At 41.3% G+C, this 27,984-nt stretch overlaps 1 protein-coding gene across 1 annotated transcript; it reads right to left on the reverse strand.

Moving 5' to 3' along the window:
- Nucleotides 1-5,605: 5,605 nt before the first annotated feature.
- Nucleotides 5,606-25,641, reverse strand: LOC115474717 (1-phosphatidylinositol phosphodiesterase-like). The gene is made up of 3 exons (XM_030210342.1): nucleotides 25,524-25,641; nucleotides 25,345-25,398; nucleotides 5,606-7,084 (listed from the first exon to the last, which is right to left on the reverse strand). Exon 3 carries the CDS (start codon nucleotides 7,054-7,056, stop codon nucleotides 6,229-6,231), a length of 828 nt encoding a protein of 275 aa, XP_030066202.1. The 5' UTR covers nucleotides 7,057-7,084; nucleotides 25,345-25,398; nucleotides 25,524-25,641; the 3' UTR covers nucleotides 5,606-6,228.
- Nucleotides 25,642-27,984: the final 2,343 nt, after the last annotated feature.

Below are 27,984 nucleotides of genomic sequence, written 5' to 3' on the forward strand. Positions count from 1 at the left end.
ATGTAAAACACACGCCAACACCAGCGCCGGCCACCTTTTGCTGCAGCTTGGTAAAAGGGGACCTCGGTGAATACTCTTAATATTTAGGCAGTATATTGCATTGTTATTGTCTGTCATCAGAAAACAATGCAGGTCATGATCAATTGGACTTTAAACAAGTCAGTCTCTTGGTGCCTGTACTTAATTAAGACCTTATGTTTGAGAAGCAATTCAGTGAACCATCAACATCTTATGTTTGCAAAGAAATTCAGTGAACCATCAACACCCTTTGGAATTATGCATGTTTACATGTTGGGGACGAAGGATGTGTACATGTGAAGATGGTGTCTGTGAGAGGTTTTTATATTCTAGGGTGTTATGTGCATAATAGGTGGTTGTGTTTTGGAGGAATTGTGTGTGCAGATGGGGGAAATCTGTGTGGTGTAGAAATGGCATGCATGGATGAGTACTAAAGACCACATGTAGAGTGTGTGTTTCTTCCTGCTGTTAACCTGTATTTTTATTATTACTACTACTAATTTTTATAGCACCACTAGATGTACACAGCACTGTACACATTATATGCAAGTACTTTCTCTGTCCCTAGAGGGCTCACAATCTAAGTTTTTGCACATAGGGCAATGGAGGGTTAAGTGATTTGCCCAAGGTCACAAGGAGCTGCAGTGGGAACCAAACCCAGGTTGCTAGGATCAAAGCCTGCTGCACTAACCATTAGGCTACTCCTCCACTCCTTCATCTGCATTTGTGCAAACACGTGTATGCAAATTTTATGGCTGTTGAATCTTGTTACTTGTAATGTTTTAAGCAGCATGTTGGTGTTTGGATACATGAAAAATTACACAGATGAATGCCACTTCCAATTGGAATCTGGGTTCATGTTGTTCATTTCTTTCTCTCTTTCTCTGCTCTTCTACTCACACCCATCTTCATTAGTAGAATGCCTTCTTTATCTTTCTGGGCTCAATCATTTTCCTAGGAAACCTCACCAATTTTACTGCTACAGTTGGTGGGTCCTCATCACTCTTTGGCTGGGGTGGTCTGAGGATCCCCAGCACCTCGCTGCTCTGCTTGCTGGACCCTCCACTCTTTCTTCAGCTGGTGGGGTTTAGAGATCCCTCCCAGCCATACCATTCCTTCCACCAGCTCCTCCATCCTTTCTATAGCTGGTGGGGCCTAGGGATCATTACCAACCATGCTACTCTGGTCAATAGTTTCTCTACTCTTTCTTCAGTTGGTGGACCATAGTGGTCCTCACCATCCATGTTGTTCTTGATCCTGCCTCCTAATGCTGTTATCCACCTGTGTTGTAAAACTACAGACCAGCATTCCTGTTACCTGTGGAACTTTCCATTTTGGAGAAGGATACTTGTGTAAACAGCCTGTACATGCGCAGAAGAAAAAGGACACTGACAGACACATCATCAGATATATGAGGCATACTTATACTTCCTATAAAAAATAGTAAAAGGGGCTGTACCAGGAAATGAAGATCAAGGAAAAAGGGACTTGAAACAATCAGCAATGAGAGGGATCAGGAGTTATTTTTCATAAATAAGACAAATGGGGCAAAAAAGTGACCAGTGTTTATTTTATTTTTAGTGTAGTACTGGAATACAATGCAGCAGCAACATTTAAGTTCTCCCTTTTTCCACAGATCAAAAGCAACACAGAAATCCATTCAACATAGGACTTTTAAAAAAGATGATGATAAATTATGCTCTTTTATAGCACTGATTGCATAAAAAGTGGTTTATTTTGTTTTTTATTTTAAGCATTAAGTTTGCACCTTTTTCCAAGGTGAGTTACATTCAAGTATAAGAGGTACTTTCCCTGTCCCTAATGGGCTCACAATTTAAGGGGCCTTTTTACTACAGGCCGTTAAGCGGGCTACCACAAAACGCGTTAAAGAATTTTGTAGTATTTTGCTTGTTATTATGTGCTAAGCATGTTTTAAGTATTCTTAAAACATTTTTTTTAGAGGAAGCGTATCATGGCCAGAGAGTGAGAGTTCCTGTGCTATCTGGCTAGCGTGCACTAACTAGGTAATGCAGAGTTAACAGGGAGCACTTAGCCCAAACCTACAAATATTAAAAAATAAACCCTTAAAAAGTGCTGTGTTAAATCTGGCCTAGAGCGTGGGAAAATCCTGTATTAGAATGCGTTATGTCCAGATTCCAGCGCACTTTAGTAAAAGGGCCCCCAAGTTTGTACCTGATAAAATGGAGAGGTAAGGAGCCCTTTAACTAAACCTTAGCACATGCTTACAGAATTAGCACATTCTAAAGTCTAAGAAGCCCATAGATATATAATAAGCTTCTTAGCACTTCACACACACTAATGTCTGTTAGTGCATGCTAAGCTTTAGTAAAAAGGCTCCTAAGTGACTTGCCCAAGTGAGCTCAAACTCCCCGATATTCAGCTGACATCGGGTTGCGTGGTGACTGCTTGATGCCAGCGGTCAGACCGGATATTCAATGCTGTATCCAGCGACCAGCATTGAATATTCAGTTTAATTTTTGACCGTGACAACTTAACCGGTTAAGCTGATATTTAGCATTAACCAGTTAAGTGCTTAGTGGTTAAAGATAGGCCTGCTATTTATGAACTATTTTAACCGCTAAACATAGCCGGTTAGGTGCTGAATATCCGCACCTATCCAGCTATGTCATGTAATATATCCAGTTAGCGGCTAGCTGCAGATATTTAGCAGGAGATAACCGGTTATCTCCTGCTGAATATTCACAGCTAGGCGTTAAAATGCTATTTAATCATCCAGGAACTGTTCCTGGCTGGTTAAATAGTTTTGAATATTGGCCATTCAGGAAACACTCAGTTTTGCTTTCATGGCTGTCTTATACATTCTTGTCACAGATGTTTTCTTGTTAGTTTTATAGAGTTTGTGATAATCAGTGGTATGCTGGAGCCGGCTCGCAGCAGCTCGCAAGAGACGTTTGTTAGATGTTTAAGAATTTGGGGAGCCGGTTGTTAAAGTAGCTACTTTAACAACTGGCTCCCAAAATTTGGGCTCGGATTGATACCCTCCTGGCGTCAGCATCAGCGTCCTCGTCCCCTGTGTGGCTAAGGCAGGAATCTTCTGTCTCCACTGCCCTCCCCCAAGCAGCTCTGCACTCATTTTTTGTCCTCCCCCACCCCGCACCTTATTTCCTCTTGTTGTTCTGCCAGCCGCATCACGATTTGTTTTAAAGCAGTGCTGGTATACGTCGGCAGGAATAGGCTGCCTCAGCCAATCCCGGGGCCTTCCTTCACCCCTTGGTCTTGGGGACAGGCTGAAGGAAGGCCCCCGGGATTGACTGAAGCAGCCTGTTTCTGCCTAGGTATACCAGCACTGCTTAAAAAAATTGAATCGCACCGCAGGCGGCCGGCAGAACAAAAAGAGGCAAGGAGGTGCTGGTAAGTTGCTCTATTGTAGTACATAGATGTTTTCACCTAATATAGGGCCACCAATATGTTATGAGAATCAGTTTCTTAACATTCAGACCTACTTACTATTTAAAAAAAAATAATAATTAGGTTGAAACCTGACATCTTTTTTCCCTTAACATATTTTTTCCCTGTGCCTACATTGAAAGAAAAAGATGGCATGTGGGAACTTGCTCCTTTTGTTTTGTGAATGCAGTGGTATATTATAAAAATGCACTTGCCTTTTTTTATTGGTACCATTTCACAGAGCGGTATTGAATATTGAGAGAAGGGCTTCTTTCATGCAGAAGTTCTGTACAAAGTCAGTCTAAATGTGCCAACATTGTCCAGTTTAGCACATTATTAAACTGCCAAGTTCATACAAAATTAATTATTTCAATGGAAAAATCTGTTGGCTCAGGCTGCTGGCTATGTGAATATTCTATCACTGTTTCATATTAAGGGCATTTGCTTTAAACTTTTATCCAGTCGTTACATGTACATGGTTTTGCTTTTTTAAACCAAAAGTGAATCCCAAGGATGGTTGAATAATTAGGTATAAACTGTGTTTCTGACATTACTTGGTTTGGACTGCTTTGAGTCCTGCTGATCTGTACATCTGCTGTCTGGAATTTTGGAAGATGGAAATGAGAAAATAATTAAGTTTTGGATGTACTCTGTAGAAGCTGTTGTTTGCTTTTGCAATATATGTATGGATGCCCACAAGAAAAACCTCATTCATTGGCCCTCAATCTCCAGAATAGCGGTGGTAAATTTTCATCTTTGAGATGGGCCACCCTTAGTGTCTATGAACACCTTTACATTTGCTGGCAGGGATATCAAGCCTTGCCAGCCAAATAAATTGAATGCTGCTGCTCCTCACATTTGACTCTGAGCACCATGCCAGGACTTCTCAAGCAAGTATACATGGGAATTCCTGGCATGCTGCTCAGAGCCAAAAACGTGCAGTGGGGAGTGGTGGTAGTCCATTTATTTGGCTGGTGGGGCTAGGCATCCCTACCAGCAAACATATGCCTAGTGTGCCCACATGGGGGGGAGGGAGAAGAGAAAGGAATGTTTTGCCCCCCAGTGTGCCTTGGTACACCCCCAAATTGAAGGTCTGGCTATGCCCGGAGAGAGAGCCTGTTGTTAAAAGTTTTCCAGCACACCACTGGTGATAATGTATGTGTTAATGAATCCACTGCTGTTGTGTGGCAGTTACTAGTGTTCCTGAAGGCTGCTACTGAAGAACAGGTGAAAATTAAATTCAGCTTAATATTTGTTATAGTATTACCCACCTTGGCTGTAATATGTGACTGAGAAAGCCTTTAGTGGAACTGCTGAATCATACCACAATACTATAAATCAGTGTTTCCCAAATCCAGTCCTGGAGTACCCCTTGCCAGTCAGGGTTTCAGGATATCCGCAATGAATATGTATGAAAGAGATTTGCATATAATGGAGGCAGTGTATGCAAATCAAGTTCATGCATATTCACTGTGGATATCCTGAAAACCTGACTAACAAGGAGTACTCCAGGACTGGACTTGGGAAACACTGCTATAAATAGACAGAGTGCAGTACATAGTGGGGCTCATTTTTGAAACAGAAAAATGTCCAAAAAATGGCACAAAGCAGCAGATGGAATTTTTTTCACAAAAATGTCCAAATCTCTATTTTCAAAAATCATTTAAAAGACATTTTTCTATGTAGTTCGTCTAAATCTCAAGGGGGCATGTTGGAGGCCTCTTTTGGACGGGACTAGAGTGGTCTTACATTTGGACGTTTGTCTGCAATAATGGAATATTGTAAAAACATCCAGGGCAAAAACTAGAACATTTGTAGCTAGACCTGTTTTAATAATGACTAAGTGCTAAAAAAGGTGCCCAAACTGACCAGATGACCACTGGAGGGATAAAGGCATGATCCCCCCCTTAATCCCCCAGTGATCACTGGCCCCTCCCACCCCTCCTAAGAGGTAAAAGTGACTGTTATATACCAGGCTGAAACTTGGATTTGGATGTCATGTTGAAAATGCCCGCCATTATCTCAAGCATTGAAGGTGCGTATGTACTTAGATTCTTCAGTATCATTCCATATGGAAGATCAATTAATCGAACTGATGATCCAGTTCTTCCCAATCATGGCATTTGCCATTTTATCCTTTAATCTCTCTCTCTCTCTCTTTTTTTGCTGTATGTCTGCTTCAAGGATTAGGAACTATTTCTTAAGATGAGAATTCTCAAAATGATTTCCATGAGAAAATGAATGTTTACACATGGAAACCCCCTCTCCCTCTTTTAGAATTCCCCTGAGCCCTCTGAGGTCTACAGTAGGCACGTGGCTAATAGCGTGGAAGACTTTTCTCCATGGAGAAAATGGTCTGAGCTATGAGCGGGGCCAGAGTGAACCTGCAGAAGCACATAAAAGGATTTATTTTTGAGATCTGCATACACGCTTCGTCCTGCTTTTCCCTGCATACTGTGTATGTGGATATCTAAGTGTAAGTGGCTTATCTATGAGTGAAGTAGAGGGCATAATTAAACCTTCTATGCTGGCTTCTCCTTTGCCCTCTGAATATCATTATTTTGGACAAACATTTTTTTGTTTGTTTTTCTATTACAAACATCTTTTGAATATTTGCTTTTCTGGCTGTTGCATTGAGTTTAGTATCACTGATGTGCCCTACAGTAAAGGTCAAGGGGCACACAATTAATGCGTTATTTTATAATTTTATGTCTGGTTCTACACTAAAAGTTATTCTACAGCTTTTCATGAAAAGTTACTGCTTTGATTCAATTACTGAACCTAATTGTTGGATATAATTAGATGAACAAGATCAACACCTGGGAAATCCATAGTTATGATTCCAAATCTGCTTTTTTTCTCTCCTTTATTCTCCAGATAACTGAGCAGATCATAGTTCACCTTTTCTGCCACGGACCAGGGCAAGACATCTGTACTGTCACCTGAACAGTAGGTTATATACATTTTATCAGAGTTACCGGTTTCAGCCGCATTTAAACTATCTTCAACAGTGGACCATTTCCAACCTATATCATCTAGGGATGGTACATGTTGCTCATCAACTACAGACAAGCTACTATAGGGGATTCCAGTAACAGGACCATCAAAATCCTGCAGTATGACAATCTTTCCTCTGGCTTGGCCAAGGGTAGGTATAACAGAGGTTATTAAGAACCAAGACTTTTCAACTTTTTCCATATATTTGGAAACAAGGTCAGAGAATGTGCTAGTGTTATTGGAAGCTTCATATTCTTCCTTTACATGCATAAGGATGACTTCCTTTGGATGTTCACGCAAGAAGCTAATGGTGTCATTCAAAACTTGAGTGAAATGACAGTATAGGAATTTCTCCCCATGGTGGATAGCCAGTTTGTCGTAGAAATGCCTACAACGTATATCAACAAATCGTATCCCAGCTTCATATTGAGAGCTGAGGTTCCAGCTCTGGCACCGAAGTGGGTTGCCTCCAAACAAAGACATGGAGCGGTGGGTGCCAGGAATGGAGAGATCAGAGAGGAGCTTGTCATCAGGAAGTAAGGACATCCAGTCTGTGTTTTTATCTGCAGGTGTATCGGTAGAATCAAACTCTCTTCTTTGGATATTCCCCATACTGACCTGATGATATCAGTGCTACTTCCTGTAAAATACATGAAATCACAATTTAATCACAAATTCTCATTTGCTTCTTAGTTCACTGTTGCACCTGTGCTTTTTGCATCACAGTTTCCCACCTCTGGGTTTCACTCACTCTTGCAAATATAATGTAATGGGTTTTGTAATAGAACCTGTGAAGATGGGGAAAGATTGTTGCCAGCTAAATTATCCCCTGATATTGAATATTGGGCCATGTCTGGGCACCGGCACTGAATATGAGGGGATAATTTTGGGTGACCTGGCCACCCAGAGCTTATGTGGGCCCAGCTGAATATTGTTCCCGGCCAATATTGAAGCGGCCCCGCATAAGGCAGTTATGCAGGCCCTGGCTGAATATCAGACTGGGACCTGCATAATTCTTTATTAAAAATTCTCCAGAACCCCCTCCCGCTCCCATGACAATGCCTCCTCCTTCCCCACCCCCTCTCCAAGCCCATATAAGAAAGCCCCCCCCCCCCCCCAAGTTGGAAATAACTAGACATGCTTTCTTTTTTGTTGCTTCTTTTCTGTGGAATTCCTTGCCCCTGTCCATCCGAGCTAAATTACCCTAGAAAATTTTCAAATCAGCACTGAAAACTTGGCTATTCCACCACACCTTTGAATCCACCAAGACTGGTTGCAATTTTCTTATCAAGTTTCAAGTTTATTTCATACTTAATATACTGCTCAAGAGAAAACTATCAGAGTGGTTTACAATTCCATAAACACCAAAAAAGAAAAGAAAAGGAGCTACAATAAAGAAAAAGGAGTGGCCTAGTGGTTAGGGTGGTGGACTTTGGTCCTGAGGAACTGAGTTTGATTCCCACTTCAGACACAGGCAGCTCCTTGTCACTCAGGGCAAGTCACCTAACCCTCCATTGCCCCAGGTACAAATAAGTACCTGTATACAATATGTAAGCCACATTGAGCCTGCCATGAGTGGGAAAGCACAGGGTACAAATGTAACAAAAAAAAAAAAAGGAGATATGAGAGAGAGTCAGAGACCAACACAGCTGCATTGAGTTTTATATGTTTATGAGTTTACTGCTTTCCTCTCTCTTCCCCCACCCCCTTCCCTTGTTCCCTGTCTTGCCTTTGCCATTTTCTTTGTTCGTTGTCATGTTAGAGATGGTCTGTATGGAGTCTGAGTATATAAGTATTCTTTCCTGTCAATTTTTATAGTTTCCTTTCCATTTCTGTTTTTCTGTTTTATTCATTTGAGATGGTAAACTACTTTGACCTTCAAGTTAGCAAAGGTGGTAAAGCAAATGTAAATAAATAATAAAAGAAAATAAACTCCCCAACTCCCCAATGTCCAGGTAGGTCCCCCCAGGGGTACTTGTATTCCCAGTGGTCCAGTGGTGGTTGTTGAGGGCAGCAGTGCAGCCCCCTCGCTCCTGTCCCTTGTGGCAGTGTTCTAAAATGACTGCTGCAACCTCTTGCAGCCCCCTTACTCTTGCCACTAATAACCACTGCTGGACCAGTGGGGGGCCTACCTGGACATTGGGGGGGGGGGCTTTCTTGTATGGGCATGGGGAGGGAAGGAATGGGCATTGTCAGGGGTGGGAGGGAGCTTTTTTTTTTTTTTTTTTTAATAAGATATGCAGGTGCTGGCAATATTTAGTGCCAGCACCCACATAGCTAAGTAGCCTTATTTAGCTGTCCTAACTTAAGCCACTTAAGTCGCATAACCTTGGGGTGGGAAGTAGGAGGAAATGCCTGATGTGAAGGGAGGAAAAAAACAGAATAGAAAAGATGGGCATGGATGATGGAGAGAAGTCAGAGGGGAGATGTTAGATATGGATGGGAGAAGGGAGAAAATGGAGATGCTGGGCAAAGATAGGGAAAGAAGGAAAGGTAGAGATGCTGAACAGGGAGGGGATGAAGCAAAAGAGGTGTAGATTCAGATGGTAAGGAATGTAATAGGAAGAGAGAGAGAGGAGTTGCTGGACATGATGGAAGGAAAGACAGGGGAGATATTGGATATAGATAGGGGAAGGGAAGAGAAAGGGGAGATGCTGGACATGGATGAAGGAAGGGAAAGGAAAGGAAAGGAAGAAAGAGATAAGATGATGGATATGGATGGGGAAGGAAAGGGAAGAGAAGGAGGTGATTCTGGAAATGCATGGGGCAAGGGAAGAGATGAAAGAAGGGTGATGCTAGACATGGATGGGGTAATAGAAAGAAAGACAGAGGATAGATGCTTGACATGGATGGGACTTCTTGGGGTTTCCACTTCAGTTTTTCTCTGCACATTATTACTTCCAATTGTGATCACTTATTTTGTATTTTTGAGGATCTATTCATGTTCTGACTATGTGACTAGGGTGAAGTATTCTGCTGATGTGTAGTTTCTGTGTACAGAATCTTGCTTCTTCTGTTTTCTCAATAAGAGGTGGGTTGGTGTTCTAGATAGTAATGTAATATTTGCAATACTCTGGAGCTGGAGATATGGACAGTCGCCTCGCCCCCTAAAGTTGGCCTTGTATGTGAGTACTGGCATCTTTTTCCTTTTTTTTTTTTTAACTAGAAAAAGCACTATTTAAATGTTTACTATGCAGGAAATGGAGGGAAGGTGCTATTGGTTTATAATACAGAGAGAAATTGCTAACCACTGATCATATGAATGTTTTTGGACTGATCATCTGCTTTTCCCTGAAGATCTGACAGAGGGCAAATTTCCAACTTTCAGCCATTGCTAATGATTCTGCCAATTGCCACTAGGATGTAGGGTTTGGAAAAAGACACTTGCCCAAGTAACATCTATTTAAAGATTTTTGTTTTGATGATGGACTACTTTCTCTGCTATTATTTGGTTCACAAAGATTTATAATATAATGTTAAAAACCTTAAAAAACTAGCTGCTTTAATCACCACCCTCCAAAAATGACCAAATATAACAAAAGTTATCATCATGGTATAAATGCACAGGAGCTGGGCCACTTTTAACTGAAAAGAAATTCTCTGAGGGGGCATAGGATGAAGGTGAAAGGGTACATAGTTGTAATTTAAGGAAATAATGGGGACGGGGGATGGAAATGTTGATTTCTGGTGGAACAGTGTACCCACATCTGAATTGTGATCCTAGCTGACTGAGTTTGTCAGTGACATATCTATAGGTGGGCACAGGCCCACCCATTCTTGCCTCTGTCCCATCCAGTCTAGTAACCCCCAAAACACCCCATTGTGAGAGAGAAAGAGTCAGGATTAAATGAAACAGGAAAGAGTGCAAAAATTAGAGTTTTTCTTCTAAGAAATCTTTCAACAGCAACTGTATCCTTGATAACTTGTTTAATAAACCTTTTGTTTCAATGTGGTCTTTTTCAATCTATGATGGGGCCAATAGTATTGACACCAATTCCTAAATCTAGTGATTCAGATTTATCTCAACCTTCTAATTTTATGCTCAATGCAAGTATACCATTGTTTTCAAAATTAGCAGACTGTAGTAAGTATTAAACTATCTTGTTTTATTGCAGAATTTTCTTGCTTACATGTTTTACAATTTAGCTTTTGAAGTCAACACAGTACAGAAAATCTGCTGCTAATCTTGCTATGTAAAATAAGGGAAGACAAATGGTTCTTTCACAATTTGATATTTCAGGAACATTTGACACTGTTGGTCATTCCTTGTTGTTGGACTGGCTTAGTGAGCTAGGGTCACTGGTCTTGTTTTTCATTGGTTCAGACAATTTGTGACTAATCGTACTTATTGTATGCTAAAAATGGTAGTGGGTCTTCTACCTGGGTACCTCCTTGTGGGGTACCACAGGGTTTACCTCTTTCTCCTTTACTTTTTAACCTGTTTATGAGTAACTTGGGTTCTATTCACTTACCCCTAGGATCTTATTTATTTATTTAGATTTTGCTCACACCTTTTCAGTAGTAGCTCAAGGTGAGTTACATTCAAGCACACTGGGCATTTCCCTGTCCCTGTAGGGCTCATAATCTAAGTTTGTACCTGAGGCAATGGAGGGTTAAGTAACTTGCCCAAGATCACAAGGAGTAGCAGTGGGATTTGAACCAGCCACCAAGACCGGTGCTCTAACCACTAGCCACTCTTCCACTCCACATATGGTGTTGACATCTTTGTTTTGTTGCCAGCATTTAAGGATCCTTTGTTTATGATCTCTGAAATAGGTTGCTGTATCGAGAAAATACATGTCTGGGCACTTAGCCAGTGGCTAAATCTTAATGCTGACAAGACTAAGATATTGTGGTTTAGTAATTCAACATTAAATATTCCACTATCAGTACCACTGCACCATGGAGGTTCTTTATCTATTGTTCAAACCTCCAGGGTTTTAGGGATGATTCTTGATTCAAACCTTTCTTTTGAACCCCAGATTAATAGCTTGATTGAGTATTTTATAAGTTTAAACAGATAAGACTGATTCGTTCCTATTTTTATGAAAAACAATTTGCTTAACTGGTCCAAGCTTTGATCCTCTCTCAACTGGATTACTGTAACTCTGTTTGGTATTGGTATTTCATGTAGATTATAGAGGAGACTTTCCGCCTTGTTTTCGAAAGAGAAAGACGCCCATATTTCGACCCAAATCGGGAGATGGGCGTCTTTCTCATGTGGGCGCCCAAATCGGTATAATTGAAAGCTGATTTTGGGCGTCTTCAACTACAATTTGTCGCGGAAATGGACAAAGTTGATGGGGGCATGTCTGAGGCGTGGTGAAGGCGGGACTGGGGCGTGCTTATCGGCCAAGGAGAGATGGGCATCCTCGGCTGATAATTGAAAAAAGAAAGGCGTTTTTAGCGCGAATTTGGGTAACTTTTTTGGACCCTTTCACGAACAAGTCCCAAAAAAGTGCCCTAAATGACCAGATGACCACCGGAGGGAATCGGGGATGACCACCCCTGACTCCCCCAGTGGGGTCACTAACCCCCTCCCACCCAAAAAAAAAGAACTTTAAAAACTTTTTTTTCCAGCCTGTATGCCAGCCTCAAATGTCATACCCAGCTCTATCACAGCAGTATGCAGGTCCCTGGAGCAGTTGTTAGTGGGTGCAGTGGACTTCAGCCAGGTGGACCCAGGCCCATCCCCCCCTACCTAAATGGGAGCCCTCCAAACCGCCTCCAAAACCCACTGTACCCACATCTAGGTGCCCCCCTTCAGCCCCCCTTCAGCCATAAGTGCTATGGTAATGGTGTAGAGTTGTGGGGAGTGGGTTTTGGGGGGGGGGGTTGGGGGGCTCAGCACCCAAGGGAAGGGAGCTATGGACTTCAGAGGTAGTTAACTTTTTTTTTAATTGTTACAAGTGCCCTCTAGGGTGCCCGGTTGGTGTCCTGGCATGTGAGGGGGACCAGTGCACTACGAATCCTGGCCCCTCCCACGACCCAATGCCTTGGATTTGTTCATTTTTGAGCTGGGTGCCTTCGGTTTCCATTATCGATGAAAAACGATACTGCCCAGCTCAAATCCGCACAAATCCGATGCATTTGGCTGGCTCAAACCGTATTATCGGAAAAAAGATGGACGCCCATTTTTTTCGAAAATACGGTTTGTCCCGCCCCTTCACGTACCCGTTCTCAGAGATAGATGCCCATGGAGATGGGCGTTCGCATTCGATTATGCCCCTCTTTGCCTCCTACAAAATACAGCAGGTAGGATGATTTTTAAACTTGGGAGATATGATAGAGTATCGTTCTGATTAGTTGCTCTTCACCAGTGGCGTAGCTACGTGGGGCATGAGGGGGCCTGGGCCCCCGTAGATTTCCTCCTGGACCCCCCTCCCGACGACCCTCTTGACCCCTCCCGCGAACCCTCCTCCGCCGTCGCCTACCTTCGGTTTTGCTGACGGGGAACCCCAATCCCCGCTAGCCGACGTCCTCATCGTCCTGCAGTCAAAAAAGTATTTGTTCTGTTGCATGCTGACGTCCTGCACATTGTACGTGCAGGACATCAGATTCAGAGAACAGAACGAAGCGCTGGGGGGGGGGGGGGGCTAAAATGTGCCCCCTCACCTCGGGCTCTGGACCCCCCTCCCACCGAAGTCTGGCTACACCCCTGCTCTTCACTGGCTTCCAGTTGAAGCAAGAATTATGTTTAAACTGTCTTATTTTATTCACAAATTTTTATATGATTAAGCACCTGAGCATTTGTGCACCATGTTAATTCACTCGTTTACAACACATTTGATCGACCATGGTCTTTTAGGGTTTCCTATATCTTCCAGGGTAAAATATCAGAAGCAATTGCACTGCTGTTTTCAATATCAGTTTGCTAGTATTTGGAATAATCTTCCTCTTGAAATTAGGAAAGACTCTTTTTATACGGTTTTTAGGAGAAAGTTGAATACTTCCCTGTTTAATACATTTTTATTAGGTGTTTCTTACGACTTTTAATTTTTTGCTTCTTTGTACTGTTTTAATTTTTCATTTGCATTCTTTTATTTTGATAATATATGTTTGCTATGTATTTTGTATGTATACCACTCAGGACCATTTCTGGAATGGGTAGTGTACAAAAACTAGTATTAGATTAGATTATTATTTATTATTATTATTATTATTTGTTACATTTGTATCCCACATTTTCCCACATATTTGCAGGCTCAATGTGGCTTACATAATACCGTGAAGGCATTCGCCAAATCCGGTACAGGATAGGTACAAAATGTTGTATTGGGATAGGGAAGATAAGATTCAATCAAGTTGGGTTGAGGTAAAAGAGTTCATTAATGTCCAATATCATCTTTAATAGTGAGGTGTTGCAGGGTTGAGTCATTTAAGTTGGGTCATTTGGATATGGCCTTCCGAATAGGTGAGTCTTTAAATTGGATTAAATTGGATTTCCACTGCAGCCCTTTGTGACTCTGGGTTGGCATGTGGCAGGAGCTCGGTGGCAGTTCCCACCCCGAGCATGCACCATTTCCAGTGCTATAAAAATATTTCTATTTTTGCAGCACCGGTGGTAATTGGGCAGCTCCGTGCGATGCCTGGTTGCCACCAGGTTAGCACTGGAGCTCTTACTGCCAACTCAATGGGTGGCAGTAAGTGCCCCTCCCCCCGAAATGGCTACATGGCGGTTGGTTCACTTACTGCATGGTCATTTTTTTTCCACCAAAAAAGACAGCCTTTTACCCACTGCGATAAAAAGGGGCCTCAGCGCATGTCAAAACCATGCACTGATGCTAGCGCAGGCCCCCTTTTACCGCAGCTTAAAGGACCCTTAACCCTCCAAAATAAATACCAGTATATCAAATGTAAACTGCTTTGTTTGTAACCACAGAAAGTGGTATATTAAGTAACATCCTCTTTCCCTTTCCCTAGTGTAAATCTGCATTTATGTGCCTAACTTTAGCAGCAAACACCTACGCTAGCTCAGTGGCTGGTATAAATGCTTGCACCTAAATGCAAGCAGTTAGTTACATAAATGCTAGTTTTCTCTAACTTGTATGTGCAATTGCTGGACATGCCCTTCCCAGGTCCAAGTCCCCTGCACAGTTGCACACCATAGATATTACGCGCACAATTTATAGAATACTGACTAGTGGCTGTTACATGTGTAAATGCTAATTAGTGCCAATCAACACCAATTCTAGCCATTAATTGGTTAACACAAATTAACAGCTAATTATACAATTTGTGCACATAACTGATGCTATTCTATAATTTGCATGTGCAACTTTGCGCACTAAGCACAAACTTGGGTGCATAAGTCTATAGAATTAATGGGTAGGTGTCACAGTACACATTAAGCTTTCTGCAGAATCCCAATTTGCAGCACCAATCCCAGGGCAAGACTTTTCCTCCAGGAACTTGTTCAAACCTTTTATAAATCCAAATATGCTAACCGCTGTTACCGCATCCTCCGGCAACAAGTTCCAGAACTTAACTATTCTCTGAGTGAACAATTATTTCCTCCTATTTTTTAAAAGTATTTCCATGTAATTTAATTGAGTGTCCCCTGGTCTTTGTACTTTTTGAAAGAGTGAAAAATTGATTCACTTTTACCTGTTCTACTCTGCTTCGGATTTTGTAGACCTCAGTCATATCCCTCCTCAGCCGTCTCTTTTGAGCTGTCCTAAATTAGGCCACTTAGCTATGTGGATGCAGGCACTGAATATTGTCGGCACCCGCATAATCCTAGGCTCCTCCCCAGTGCCACCCCTGACCTGCCCACTTTTTAGTTGGGCAGTCTGTGTGCCACTGAATATCCCCACTTAGGCGGTGGGAAGTGATTTAAGTGGTCAGGAGAGGCTCCTGCCTGCTTAAATTGCTTTGAAAATTGGGCCCCTAATGTTTATTTTCTTTCCAACATTATATTGGATTGGAAAACATAAAAACTATGGGGGTCAATATTTAGCTGGTGGCAGTCAGCGTTTTCTTGTCTGCTGCCAGCAATATCCCTGGATATTCAATGCCTGGCTATGTCTGGCTACCATAATTGAATATCTGGTTATATATATCTAGATAACACTTATCCGGTTAAGTGCGCTAGCCAGAAAACAAGATAAGTTAATCCAGATAGAGATAGGACTGTTTTATGTGGTTCTATGTATCCAGTTAACTTATCCGGTTAAATGCTGAATATCTGCCCTTAACCAGTAAATTTGTTAGTTAGTTATTGCACTACACTACTATCATGTTTTATCATTATCATGCCAGCCAAGATCCTTATGTAATACTAAATGTATATTTTCTTATATATCTCCACCATCCATGATGTATTGTAAGCCACATTGAGCCTGCAAAGAGGTGGGAAAATGTGGGATACAAATGCAATAAATAAATAAATAAATAAATAAATAAATTCCTCTTCTTCCCAGAAAAGTTGAGCCCAAAGTGGTTTAGAAAATCAAAAACAATTAGGGAAGTAAAAATAATTTCAAGATACAGTCAAACCTTTTGAGAAGTAAAATGTCTTCAAATTTCAGTGAAATGTTTGTTTATTAAAATTTGATGAATCACTTTTTTTAACATATAAGTCAAAGTGATTTACATAAAAAAAATTCAAAAAGCAAAGTAAGATAAAGAATGCCATAAAATTATAGGACAGAGAACAAATACACCGAAGGTCAAACAAGCATCAGGTAATATCATATAAGAATGAGACTGACAAATAGGAACACGAAGAGAGGTTCAGAGCAAAATGACCTGGTAAGAAAAGGATGGCTGACTCTGTCCTCAGACCACCCACAAAATAGCTGGTTTCAGCTTAGGTGCTAACCAGGTTCATTCAGCAGCACTATCTGGTTATGCTGCGGAATATACCAGTTAGCCCTGGGCAAGTGATTTAAACAGCCAGGAGCCTCTGCTGGCTGTTTAAATTGCTTTGAATATTGACCCCTAAATTCAGTGAACTTTTCAGATTTTTGGTTTCAGAGACCTGAGTTGGGCAAAGACAAGGTGTGTCATATGAATGGGCCGCTCTTTATTACTGCAGACCAAAGGCACTATACACAATTTCTCCTGGGTGGGTGCTGGAATTTGGGTGCGGATCTGAGATCCACTTGAAACTTAATCAGGAAACGGGCACCAATTGGTGCTTGATTGACGTTGCGCATGGATCTCTTCTGCATGCTATTCTATAACTTGGTGCCAGACTTTTTCTGCGCAGAACCCAAAAGGGGATGTGGCCATGCGAGGGGCACAGATGGGTCATGGTCATTCCCAAAAGTGAGGCGCCAAGTTATAGAATAGTGTCAATCCATGTCTATCTTTGGGTACCAGACTTAACCTGTTTCTATCAGGCATATCTGGTGCCCAAAATTAGGTGCAACCTGCGTGCTGTGCCAGTTCTCTGTACAGGTTGGGTGCCCTTCGTAGAACTTGGACCAGTGCAGATCTTTTTGCCATAATATATATAATTTCCCCCCTTTGGGCTAGATTCTATATATGGCACCTAGAATCTGGGCGTGTCCGATAGAGACGCCTAGGTGTATTCTATTAGATGTGCCTAAATTCAGGCACGATATATAGAATACACCTTGGGCCAGGTGGACGCACCTAAATTAAGATGTATCCCATTGACGTCAGTGAAAAGCTGATGAAAACGCATATGCCTACATCTACGTGCAGTGGCCCAAATTTTATAATTGCGCGCATAGATGTGATTGATAGGCCCGGGATGCCCACATTTTTCGCATCACTGCATCCCCTTTTTTGGCTGCGCACACGAGAAATTACATGCATTGCTTTGTAGAATATGCCTAGCAAAGTGTGCACGTAAATTCCACCTAAATCCAATTAGTAATGATAATTGGTCGTTATTGGCCACTTATCATGACAAAGTGGCTTGTTAAACAATTGAGGCATGTGCGAAGATTAGGAGCATGCACAAATCTATGTGCATGGCTCAGCTTGTCATATATAGAATCTAGCGGTTTATGTTTATGCTTATTTGAATTTAGTATATGTCCTTTCTTGCAGTACAAAACAATTTCCAGTGACAGTACTAGAAGAACCTATGGTTTTGGAAGCAGGTAGTAACACATATGGTTGATTGACATTTGCAGTTAAAATAAATTCAAGAATGAAAGACATAGATAAATACAAATTGTACCAAAAAGAATTGATAGGTTTCAATGTCAATGATGTCATTGATTTAATATAATATAATACTGTATGTTTAAAGTATTTTTAATATAAAGATGATATTTTCTAGTTAGAATTCTTTCATTAAATAATGTTCTGTTTTCTCAGTTGGATTTGAATAACTGATATTTTTAATGTTAACTGGTGAATTATTAATAGCATACATTTGAAATGGTGATTATATCCCTCCAGGAAAAAGATCACTCTGAAATGTTAGGTGTTTATCTTGCCTGTTTACTTGAATAAATACATACTGTATATTAAGAGTTTTCTTTAAACAAGAATCATGGACTTTATTCTTTAAGCTGTTTGCATTTTTGAAGTCCAGTACCAAGATCTTGTCGTAGGTTTGAGCACAGGCAAGGGTTTTATGATCTTACTGTGTGGAATATGAACATTGGGTGCCTTGTGCCTTCAGTCACCAAAGAAGGACTGAGATCTAACTTGCAACCTACACCTTTTCAATTAAAATGTTTAATCGCGATTAATTGCGTGATTAAACATTTTAATCACACAATTAAAGGTGTGGCATAGCCAGCAGTCCATTAGGAGGGCCATGCATTTCCTCTTCCTCTCCATCCAACTTCATTAGATATCATACCTTTGCTGGTGGGGATACTGAAGCACTGTCAGTCAAAGAAATCCACTGCCAAAGCGGCCCCCTTCCTCCTTGTGCAGCCTTAGGAGCGAGGAAGTCAGAGAGGTGCCTCCAGCTGCCGATGCCACATCCTGAGCATGCTCAGTTCATGCATGAACTGAACATGCTTGGGAAGTACAAGCATTGGTGACTGGAGGCACCACACTGACTTCCTTGCTTCTGAGGCAATACAAGGAGGAAGGGAGTGATTGAGGCAGCGGATTTCTTCGACTGGTGGGACATCAGCTACCTCACCAGCCATTGAACAGGTACTGCAGCTTTGAAGGGGGGCTCAGCACATTCTCTTTCTCATATGTATACCCTGCTGTCACCCATTCTCTCTCTCGTATGTGTCCCCCATTCCTCCACCCATTCTCTCCCTCTTGCTCTCATATGTGTCCCCCATGCCTCCACCCATTCTCTCCCTCTTGCTCTCATATGTGCCCCCATGGCTTCACTCATTCTCTCCTTCTCTCTCATATGTGCCCCATGCGTACACCCATTCTCTCCCTCTCTTTCTCATATGTGCCCCCTGGGCCTTCACCCATTCTCTCCCTCTCTCATATGTACCTCCCCATGCCTTCACCCATTCTCTCCTTCTCTCATATGTATCCCCATGCCTTTACCTATTCTCTCCCTCTCTCATATGTGCCCCCTGAGCCTTTACCCATTTGTTCTGAGTTATTGAATGGAATCCACCTAGCCAGCTGATACAGGTATAGGCAAAGGGGAAGGTGCTGCTGTAGCTGGGAGAAGGAGGGTGCTGATGCAGGGGGTAGGAGGGGATGGAGCTGTTGGTAATGCAGGGGGTTAGGTGAAAGGTGACTATGGTTGATAGAGGAGGCTTGGGGTCTGTTGCTGATGCAGGGATGACTGGGAGTGGGAGGCTGTTGCTGATGGGGGCTGCTACTTATGCAGGGAGCTGGGAGGTGTCGTGATACTGTTGTAGGGGCTTGGAGAAAGGGAGAATGATGCTGTTTCTGGGATTTTGAGAGGGGGAAGCTGAAGCTGTTGGTGGGCTTGGAGAAGGGGGCTGGCACTGGAAAACTGTGCTTTGGGTCATTAAATGTAATCCACCTAAAACCATAAGAACATAAGAGTAGACATTCTGGGTTAGACCAATGGTCCATCTGACCCAGTATCCTGTTTTCCAAACAGTGGCCAAGGCAGGTCACAAGTACCTGGCAGAAACCCAATTAGCAGAAACATTCCATACTACCAATCCCAGGGCAAGCAGTTGCTTCCCCATGTCTGTCTCAATAGCAGACTATGGACTTTTCTTCCAGGAATTTGTCCAAACCTTTTTAAAACCCAGATATGCTAACTGCTGTTACTACAACATCTGGCTAATAGTTCCAGAGCTTGACTATTTGTTGAGTGAAAAAAATATTTTCTCCTATTTGTTTTAAAAGAATTTCCATGTAACTTCCTCAAGTGTCCCCTAAAAAATCGATTTACTTCTACTCATTCTACACCGCTCAGGATTTTGTAGACCTCAATCATATCTCCCCTCATCCATCTCTTTTCCAAGCTGAAGAGCCCTATCCTCTTTAGCTTTTCCTCATACGAGAGGAGTTCCATCCCTTTATAATTTTGGTTACTCTTCTTTGAACCTTTTCTAATTTCGCTATATCTTTTTTAGATATGGCAACCAGAACTGAATACTCAAGGTGCGGTCACACCATGGAGCGATACAAAGGCATTATAGTATTTTCGGTCTTATTCACGATCCCTTTCCTAATAATTCCTAGCATCCTGTTTGCTTTTTTGGCTGCCACCGCACATTGAGCAGAAAATTTCAGTGTATTATCTACAACAAAACCTAGATCTTTTTCTTGAGAGCTGACCCCAAGGTGCACCCTAGCATCAGGTAACTATGATTCAGATTATTCTTTCCAATGTGCATCACCTTGCATTTGTCCACGTTAAATTTCATCTGCCATTTGGATGCCCAATCTTCCAATTTCCTAAGGTCTTCCATGTTTGTCTATGTGTTCTGTAATTTTATTCTTTATAATAGTTTCCACTATTTTGCCCGGCACTTGACATCAGGCTTACTGGTCTGTAATTTCCCGGATCACCCCTGGAACCCTTTTAAAAATCAGTGTCACATTGGCCATCCTCCAATCTTCAGGTACTACGGATGATTTTAATGACATGTTATATATCACTAACAGCAGATCAGCAATTTCATGCTTGAGTTCTTTGAGTACCCTTGGATGTATGCCATCTGGTCCAGGTGATTTACTACTCTTTAATTTGTCAATTTGGCTCAATACATCTTCCAGGTTCATGGATATTTCTTTCAGTTCCTCCCCATCATCACACGCGAAAACCATTTCCGGTACAGGCAGATCTCTTACATCTTCTTCCGTAAAGACAGAAGCAAAGAATTAATTCAGTTTCTCCACTATGACCTTATCCTCCCTGAGTGCCCCTTTTGCTTCTTCATGATCTAATGGTCCCAAGGATTCCTTCGCAGGCTTTCTGCTTCTGATATACCTGAAAAAGTTGTTATTGTGAGTTTTAGCCTCTGCGGCAAGCTTCTCTTCATATTTTTGTTTAGACTTATTTATTAATACTTTGCATCTGACTTGCCAGTGCTTATGTTACTTCTTATTTTCTTAATTTGTATCCTTTTTCTAATCTTTGAAGGACAATCTTTTGGCTGTAATAGCCTCTTTTACTTCACCTTTTAACCATGCTGGCTGTCGTTTTCTCTTCTTTCCACATTTGCAAATACGTGGAATGCATCTGGACTGGGCTTCCAAAATGGTATTTTTGAATAATGTCCATGCCCGATTTAGTGTCCTAACCTTAGCAGCCGATCTTTTTAGTTTCTTTTTAACCATTTTCCTCATTTTATTATAGTCACCCTTTTGAAAATTAAATGCAGCTGCAGTAGATTTCCTTTGCGGGTTCATCCAGGATAGTAGCTAAAAACTTGATCATGTTATGATCACTGTTTCCCAGGGGACCCAACACCTCCACCTCTTGCACTATGCCCTGCACGCCACCAAGGACCAGATCCAAAATGGCTCCCTTTCTTGCCAGTTCCTGGACCAGTTGCTCCAAGAAGCAGTCATTTATTACATATAGAAATTTTATCTCCCTGTCACTGCCTGATGTAACATTTCTCCAGTCAATACTGGGGTAATTAAATTACCCATTATTATAACATTGCCCAATTTCCAGCTTTCCTAATCTCTGTAAACATTTCTTCATCTATCTGTTTGTGCTGTCCCGACGGACGGTGTACAGCCCTACAAGAATACTCTTTCTCTTCACAAATGGAATTTCTATCCATAATGATTCCATGCTGCTGTTTCATGCGGAATGTTTTTTTATTTGACTCAATTCCCTCTTTAACATATAGTGCAACCCCCTCCAATTTGATCCTCTCTATCATTGCGATACAATTTGTACTCTGTTAACACAGTGTCCCATTGATTGTCCTCTTTCCACCAAGTCTCTGAGATGCCTATTATATCTACCTCATCATTTAGTGCTATAACTCTCCCATCTTCTTTTATAGGCATTTAGCGTTTGTATACATGCACTTCAAATTGTGATTTTTCCTTTGATCTACAAGCTGCTTAGAAGTTGAAGGGGATAATGTGTATCCTTTACCCTGCTCTCTCAATAAGCACACCTGGATTAATTTCAGCATTGTTGAAACCTCTCTACTGGGATTCCCTAAATGTCCTGTTTCAATAGTATTCCTCAAGGATACTCCACACCGAACCATGCATTCCTGGGCAACTGTCGGCTTTTCCCCCCATTCTAGTTTAAAAGCTACTCTATCACCTTTTTAAAAGTTAGCACCAGCAGCTTGGTTCCATCCCAGTTAAGGTGGAGCCCATCCTTCCAGAACAGTTTCCCTCTTCCCCAGAATGTAGCCCAATTCCTAACAAATCTAAATCTCTCATCCCTGCACCATCGTCTCAACCACGCATTGAGACTTCGGAGCTCTGCCTGCCTTTTGGGTCCTGCATGTGGAATGGGGAGTATCTCTGAAAATGCTACCCTGGAGGATCTAGACCAGCTTTCTACCCAAAAGCCTCAATTTGGCTTCCAGAACCTCCCTCCCACATTTTCCTGTGTCATTGGTACCCACATGTACCAAGACAGCTGGCTCCTCCCCAGCACTATCTAAGATCCTGTCTAGGTGACACGTGAGGTCAGCCACCTTAGCACCAGGCATGCAAGTGACCAGGCGGTCCTTATGTCCAACAGCCACCCATCTACATGTCTAATGGTCGAATTACCAACTACATCAACTGTCCTAACCCTTCTCGCCTGGGCAGAAGTTCTCAGAGACATATCCTCAGTGTGAGAGGATATTGCATCCCCTGGTGGGCAGGTCCTGGCTACAGGAGTACTTCCTACTTCACCAGGGTGATGCTCTTCTTCTAGGAGACCTCCATCGTCCAAGGAAGCGCAGGGGCTGCCAGGCTGGAGGTGAGACCTCTCTACAACATCCCTGTAGGTCTCATCTATGTACCTCTCTGTCTCCCTCATCTCCTCCAAATCTGCTACTCTAACCTCAAGAGAATGGACCCGTTCTTTGAGAGCTAGGAGCTTTTGCATCGGGCACACGCATATAACCACTCACTAACTGGGAGATAATTATAAATGTGACATTCAATGCAAAAGACTGGATAGCACCCCTCTTACTGCTGGACTGCTGTCTCCATCTTAGTATTTTTGAGTTTTTCAATAATTTAAAACTTGCTAAGGTATTAAGGATATTAGTCTAATATAAAAAAGTATTTTGTTTATATGGTATAATGTGTGATTTATTTAGCGCCTAACCACCTTCCCCATTCATGATACCTACATTGACTACATAGTTTGTAACCTTTAGATTGTAAGCTCTCTTGAGCAGGGACTGTCCTTCCCCATGTTTAAACTTGTACAGCGCTGCGTAACCCTGGCAGCGCTATAGAAATGCTAAGTAGTAGTAGTAGTAGTAGTGTTTCCTTCTTAGAAAGTAATGAAATATAATTAAAACTCTGCAAGAGCACTCTTCCCTTTTTATCCTTATTAGAATAACTGACTACAAATGAAGACTAAACTAGGTCCTGCTGTTCCTGCTAGAGGCTATCAATGCTGTAGTACAAGTTTTAAAACTCGGGGTGAAAAATATGGAGACTGGTTGCTTTTTTATATTTTTATTCTGCCTATCAATAACCTACAAATCCTCCTTTAAACCCCAATCTTTAAGTTCCCAAAGAACAGAGCAAAATAATGTTCACTTACCAAAGAAATGTCCTCTTCTTTCAGAACTTCTCAGAAAGAAAGTTAAGTGGGACCTTTCCTCTTTATATAGTTTTAAATCTAAAGGGACTGCTTCAAACAGACCCTTTCAAGCTAACTCGGTAATCAGATTGCCCTTAATAACCTTTGCTACTTCCTCAAACCTTAATTAACACCTAATTCAGGTTAGTAGCAGTGCTACCTCTCCAGAAGCCAAAAAGAAAAAGAAAATAACTGTCTTTTAGAACAAAATATGAGCCTTGCTACAATCCTTTTTAATGTTTTTTGGCTGTTAATTTCTACCTCTAGAAAAAGTTTCAGTTTAAAACTATGGGAAAAGTGTGTACCTCTAGTGCAAATTTCAGTTTAAAACTATGGGAAAAGGGTTATACACCATGGAAACTAGTTAATAATGCTTGCTTTTTTATCTCTCTCTCTCTTTTTTTCCCTAAGACTAAACTAGGTTCTGCTGTACCTTCTAGAGGCTATCTTTTAATCTTGTTGTACAAACTTCAAGTTTCAAAACTAGTGGGGAGGTGTGGTAGCCGTGTTAGTCCACTTTTAAAGGTAACCAATAGAAATAAAATAAAACATGGAAAAGAAAATAAGATGATACCTTTTTTATTGGACATAACTTAATACATTTCTTGATTCACAAAGGAAAAATATTCAACATTAAGGAATCTTTCACGTGTTCATCTTCCAATGTGGTATATATCATTCAGTGTAAAAAATGCAATGAAGGCTGCTACATTGGTGAAACAAGTCAGATGCTAAAGAAGAGATTTAATTTATATAGACACCATATGAAAAATGCTAGTACCAATAAAGATGTCACACCTCTGGGGCAGCACTTACAAAACCAGAACACTGTACCAGTGATTTCATGGTAAGAATCCTGAAAGGGAACTTTAAAACAATACAGAAACATAAGACCTTTGAAGTCAGAATGATTAAATATTTTGACACCCACCAGACAGGACTTAACAAAGATCTGGGTTTTCTAGCCCATTATAAACCATAAAATGGTACTGCTTTGTCACGCTCCTGTCTCCATGCATATCTCCCTGTCCCTCATCCACCCGACTCTTCCTGTCTCTCACCTATCCACCCCCATCCTGTTAGACTGTCACTGAAATGCTTTGATGTTTCACTTATATATACTGACATCTATCAACATTTGCTTATTTCTGATGAAGAAGGGCAACCTTCGAAAGCTAATCAAGAAATGTATTAATTTATGTCCAGTAAAAAAGGTATCATCTTATTTTCTTTTCCATGTTTTATTTTGTTTTATATCTATTGAAAACTAGTGTGGAAAGAGTATGAAGACTAATTGATAAAGTTTGTTTTTTAAATATTTTATTCTGCCTATCAATAACCTACAATTCCTCCTTTAAACCCCAATCTGTAAGTTCCCAAAGCACAGTGCAAAATAATGTTCACTTACCAGAGAAATGTCCTCTTCCCTCAGAAGTTCTCAGAAAAAGCTACTAAATATTTTTTGTGACATAAATACAATGCTGAATCCCTATTTTTTGACCCTGGAAAAGCACCCAGTTGCCTCAAAAATAAACACTTAAAATCCAAACTATAAACACCTAGAACAGAAGCCCTACTTATAGGTAAAGGTTCTGCCAATTTATCACCCAGTAACTTATGTACTACTGCTGTTTTCTGTTTAATTCCATGGTCTTGCTCTGCAACTTCTTATTTTTTGGGTATATGCACTTTCTGCTTGCAAGACTTTATAAAATTATATATGGCAACAAAGTCATACAAATAGGTAAATACATCTCATATGGTTCTCTTACTGTAACAGCTGTCTTCTCTCCTAGGAACTTTGATTCTCCGATCAGCTCAAATACCTGAGTGTATAAGAAGAAACAAAAGAAAAATTATAGATCATGCCACTCCTGTGATGAGAAAACACAGTGGATGCTGATTCACTATTGTAAACATGTGCTATTTTGTATTTATTTAAGTTCCATACTTGTATCTGAAGAAAGCTGGCAGATATTCCACAGTTACTTTGCTCAAGGGGAAGCAGTAATAAGAATCAGTGCTAAAGAGCCAAGGAAACAAACAGCAACCTGGAGTGGCTGTCCGGAGCCTGTGTGAGTTGTTTTATTTACCAGGAGGGAATCCTGCCTTCTTGATCTAGCTCTCTGATTGGCTTATATTAGAAAAAGGAGGTCTTAAGAGATGAGCTAATTGTACCACTATTTTATTGGTTGGTGAAATCAAGGACTGGCCAAACAGAAATTAATATAAATATTTTAGGGAATAATCAGAAATGTCTTACAGATTTTCTCCTCCTGCTGGACAGAAGTAGGACCAGCAGTTATATTTCTGCAAAATAACCTCTTTTTATTGTACAACTTAAGCATTTTAAACAACTTTAGGCCCAACATTGGTGGGAGGAGTAGCCTAATGGTTAGTGCAGCAGACTGAGATCCTGGGGAACTGGGTTTAATTTCCACTGCAGCTTCTTGTGGCCCTGGGCAAGTCACTTAACCCTCCATTGCCCCAGGATAAAAACTTAGAATGTAAGCCCACTAGGGAAAGAGAAAGTACCTGCATATAGTTTGAGCTGTTGTCAGGAAATACTATTTTGCTTTGCCTGCAGTTGCTGTTTGGTACCCCCTTGAAGATGCTGCCCTACGTTACTGCCCAGTCATGCCTATTGGTTGGACAGTCCTGCCTATATGCCTTTATAAAATAGTCTACCTGAAGGCTTGCACCAAGTTGCACCTGCTCTGAGCAAGTGTGAGCTTGTGCATTCAGGGTATGCATAAATTAACGAGCTCTCCTTGGATAATGTATTATTTTTATTATACTCTATGTATTGCTTTTCAATTCAACACCAAAGATTTTCCAGTGTATTTAATGTTTTATAGAAATAAAGGTCTACAAAGAGGCTACAAATGACACCATTTCCAAACATGCCAAGTCACACGCATTTAGTGTGTGACACATCCATTCAGGCCCCTTCTCCAGCTTATCTGTCCTGATCTCACACATTGGCTCCCTGCTCCCACCGGGGATTTGGTATTTGTCTCTTCAAGTTCCTTTCCCTTAATCCTTGGCCCTGCATATCTCACTTTCTTCTCCTCCTGTCCCCATGGTCCTCTAAATTTGCTTCTGGCTGGTACCACTGTAGAGATGCAGCTTCCAGTCAGTGTGGAGCCTTTTTTCTGCCACATCCCTCCTCTTCTGATGCTACATCTGGTTTCTCATGGAGGGCAAAGCAGAGGAAAGATGCTGAGTCAGCCAGCTACTATACTAAGGAGGGCTTTAAACTAAATTTGCTGGGGATGGGTTAGAAAAGCCCCAAAGTCATTAATAACCCTCAGGAAGGTAAGACACCACATACCCTTATAGAAATGGGGAAAAAAAGGGAGAGCCTTATATACCAATGCCCGTAGTATGGGAAACAAATGTCTAGATCTAGAGGCTGCAATGATAGAAGCCAACATGGATTTAGTGGTGGTTACGAAGACATGGTTCATGGAGAGCCATGACTGGGATATAGTTATATCTGGCTATAATCTACTCAGGAAGGACAGGATAGGAAAAAAGGGTGGAGGAGTGGCATGATATGTTAAGAATAATATTAATGTGACAGAACTGCAGGACATATGGGGTAAGGAAGAAGCGCTGTGGGTTAAACTGGAAAGAGGAAAAGAAAAATATATTTACGCTGGTGTAATATACAGGTCACCTTCACAGTCAGAAGAATTGGATAGAGACTTAATTGAAGACATCCACAAGATAGCTAGGAAAGGGGAAGTACTACTGATAGGTAATTTTAATATGCCGGTCATCGATTGAAATGTCTCTGCTGCGGCATCGTCTAGAAGCAAAGGGATCTTGGATTCTCTACAGGAAGAATTGTTTCAGCAGTGAGTGATGGAACTGATGCAGGATGGAGCTATTCTAGACCTGGTGCTTACAAATGGAGGCAATGTTTCTGATGTTGTGGTGGGAGATCATTTGGCATCTAGTGATCACCGAATGGTGTGGTTCAATATTAAGACAAAGGAGGAGAGGGCTTATTCTAGATTGAAGGTCCTAGATTTCAAAAGAACTAACTTTGCTGAGATGGGGACATTTCTCAAGGAAGAGTTAGTTGGATGGGAACAGCTGAAGGAAGCAGAATAGCAGTGGGTGAAACTGAAAGGAGCCATCTTAAAGGTGACAGACCTTTATGTTAATAAACTACAAAAAACTAAGAGGAAAAGAAGACCGCTCTGGTTCTTCAACATAGCTGAAAAGGTAACGGAAAGACGATTAGCCTTCATACATTAGAAGAGGACTCAGAAAGAGGAAGACAGGCCGAGATACCTGCAAAAGCTAAGAGAAGAAAAGCTGTCAAGAAAGCAAAGAAGCAAATGGAAGAAAAGATAGCTGACATGGTAAAATTGGGGGACAAAACATTTTTCAGATATATA

This window comes from Microcaecilia unicolor, chromosome 7 (genome assembly GCF_901765095.1).
Source record: "Microcaecilia unicolor chromosome 7, aMicUni1.1, whole genome shotgun sequence".
NCBI classification, from domain to species: domain Eukaryota; kingdom Metazoa; phylum Chordata; class Amphibia; order Gymnophiona; family Siphonopidae; genus Microcaecilia; species Microcaecilia unicolor.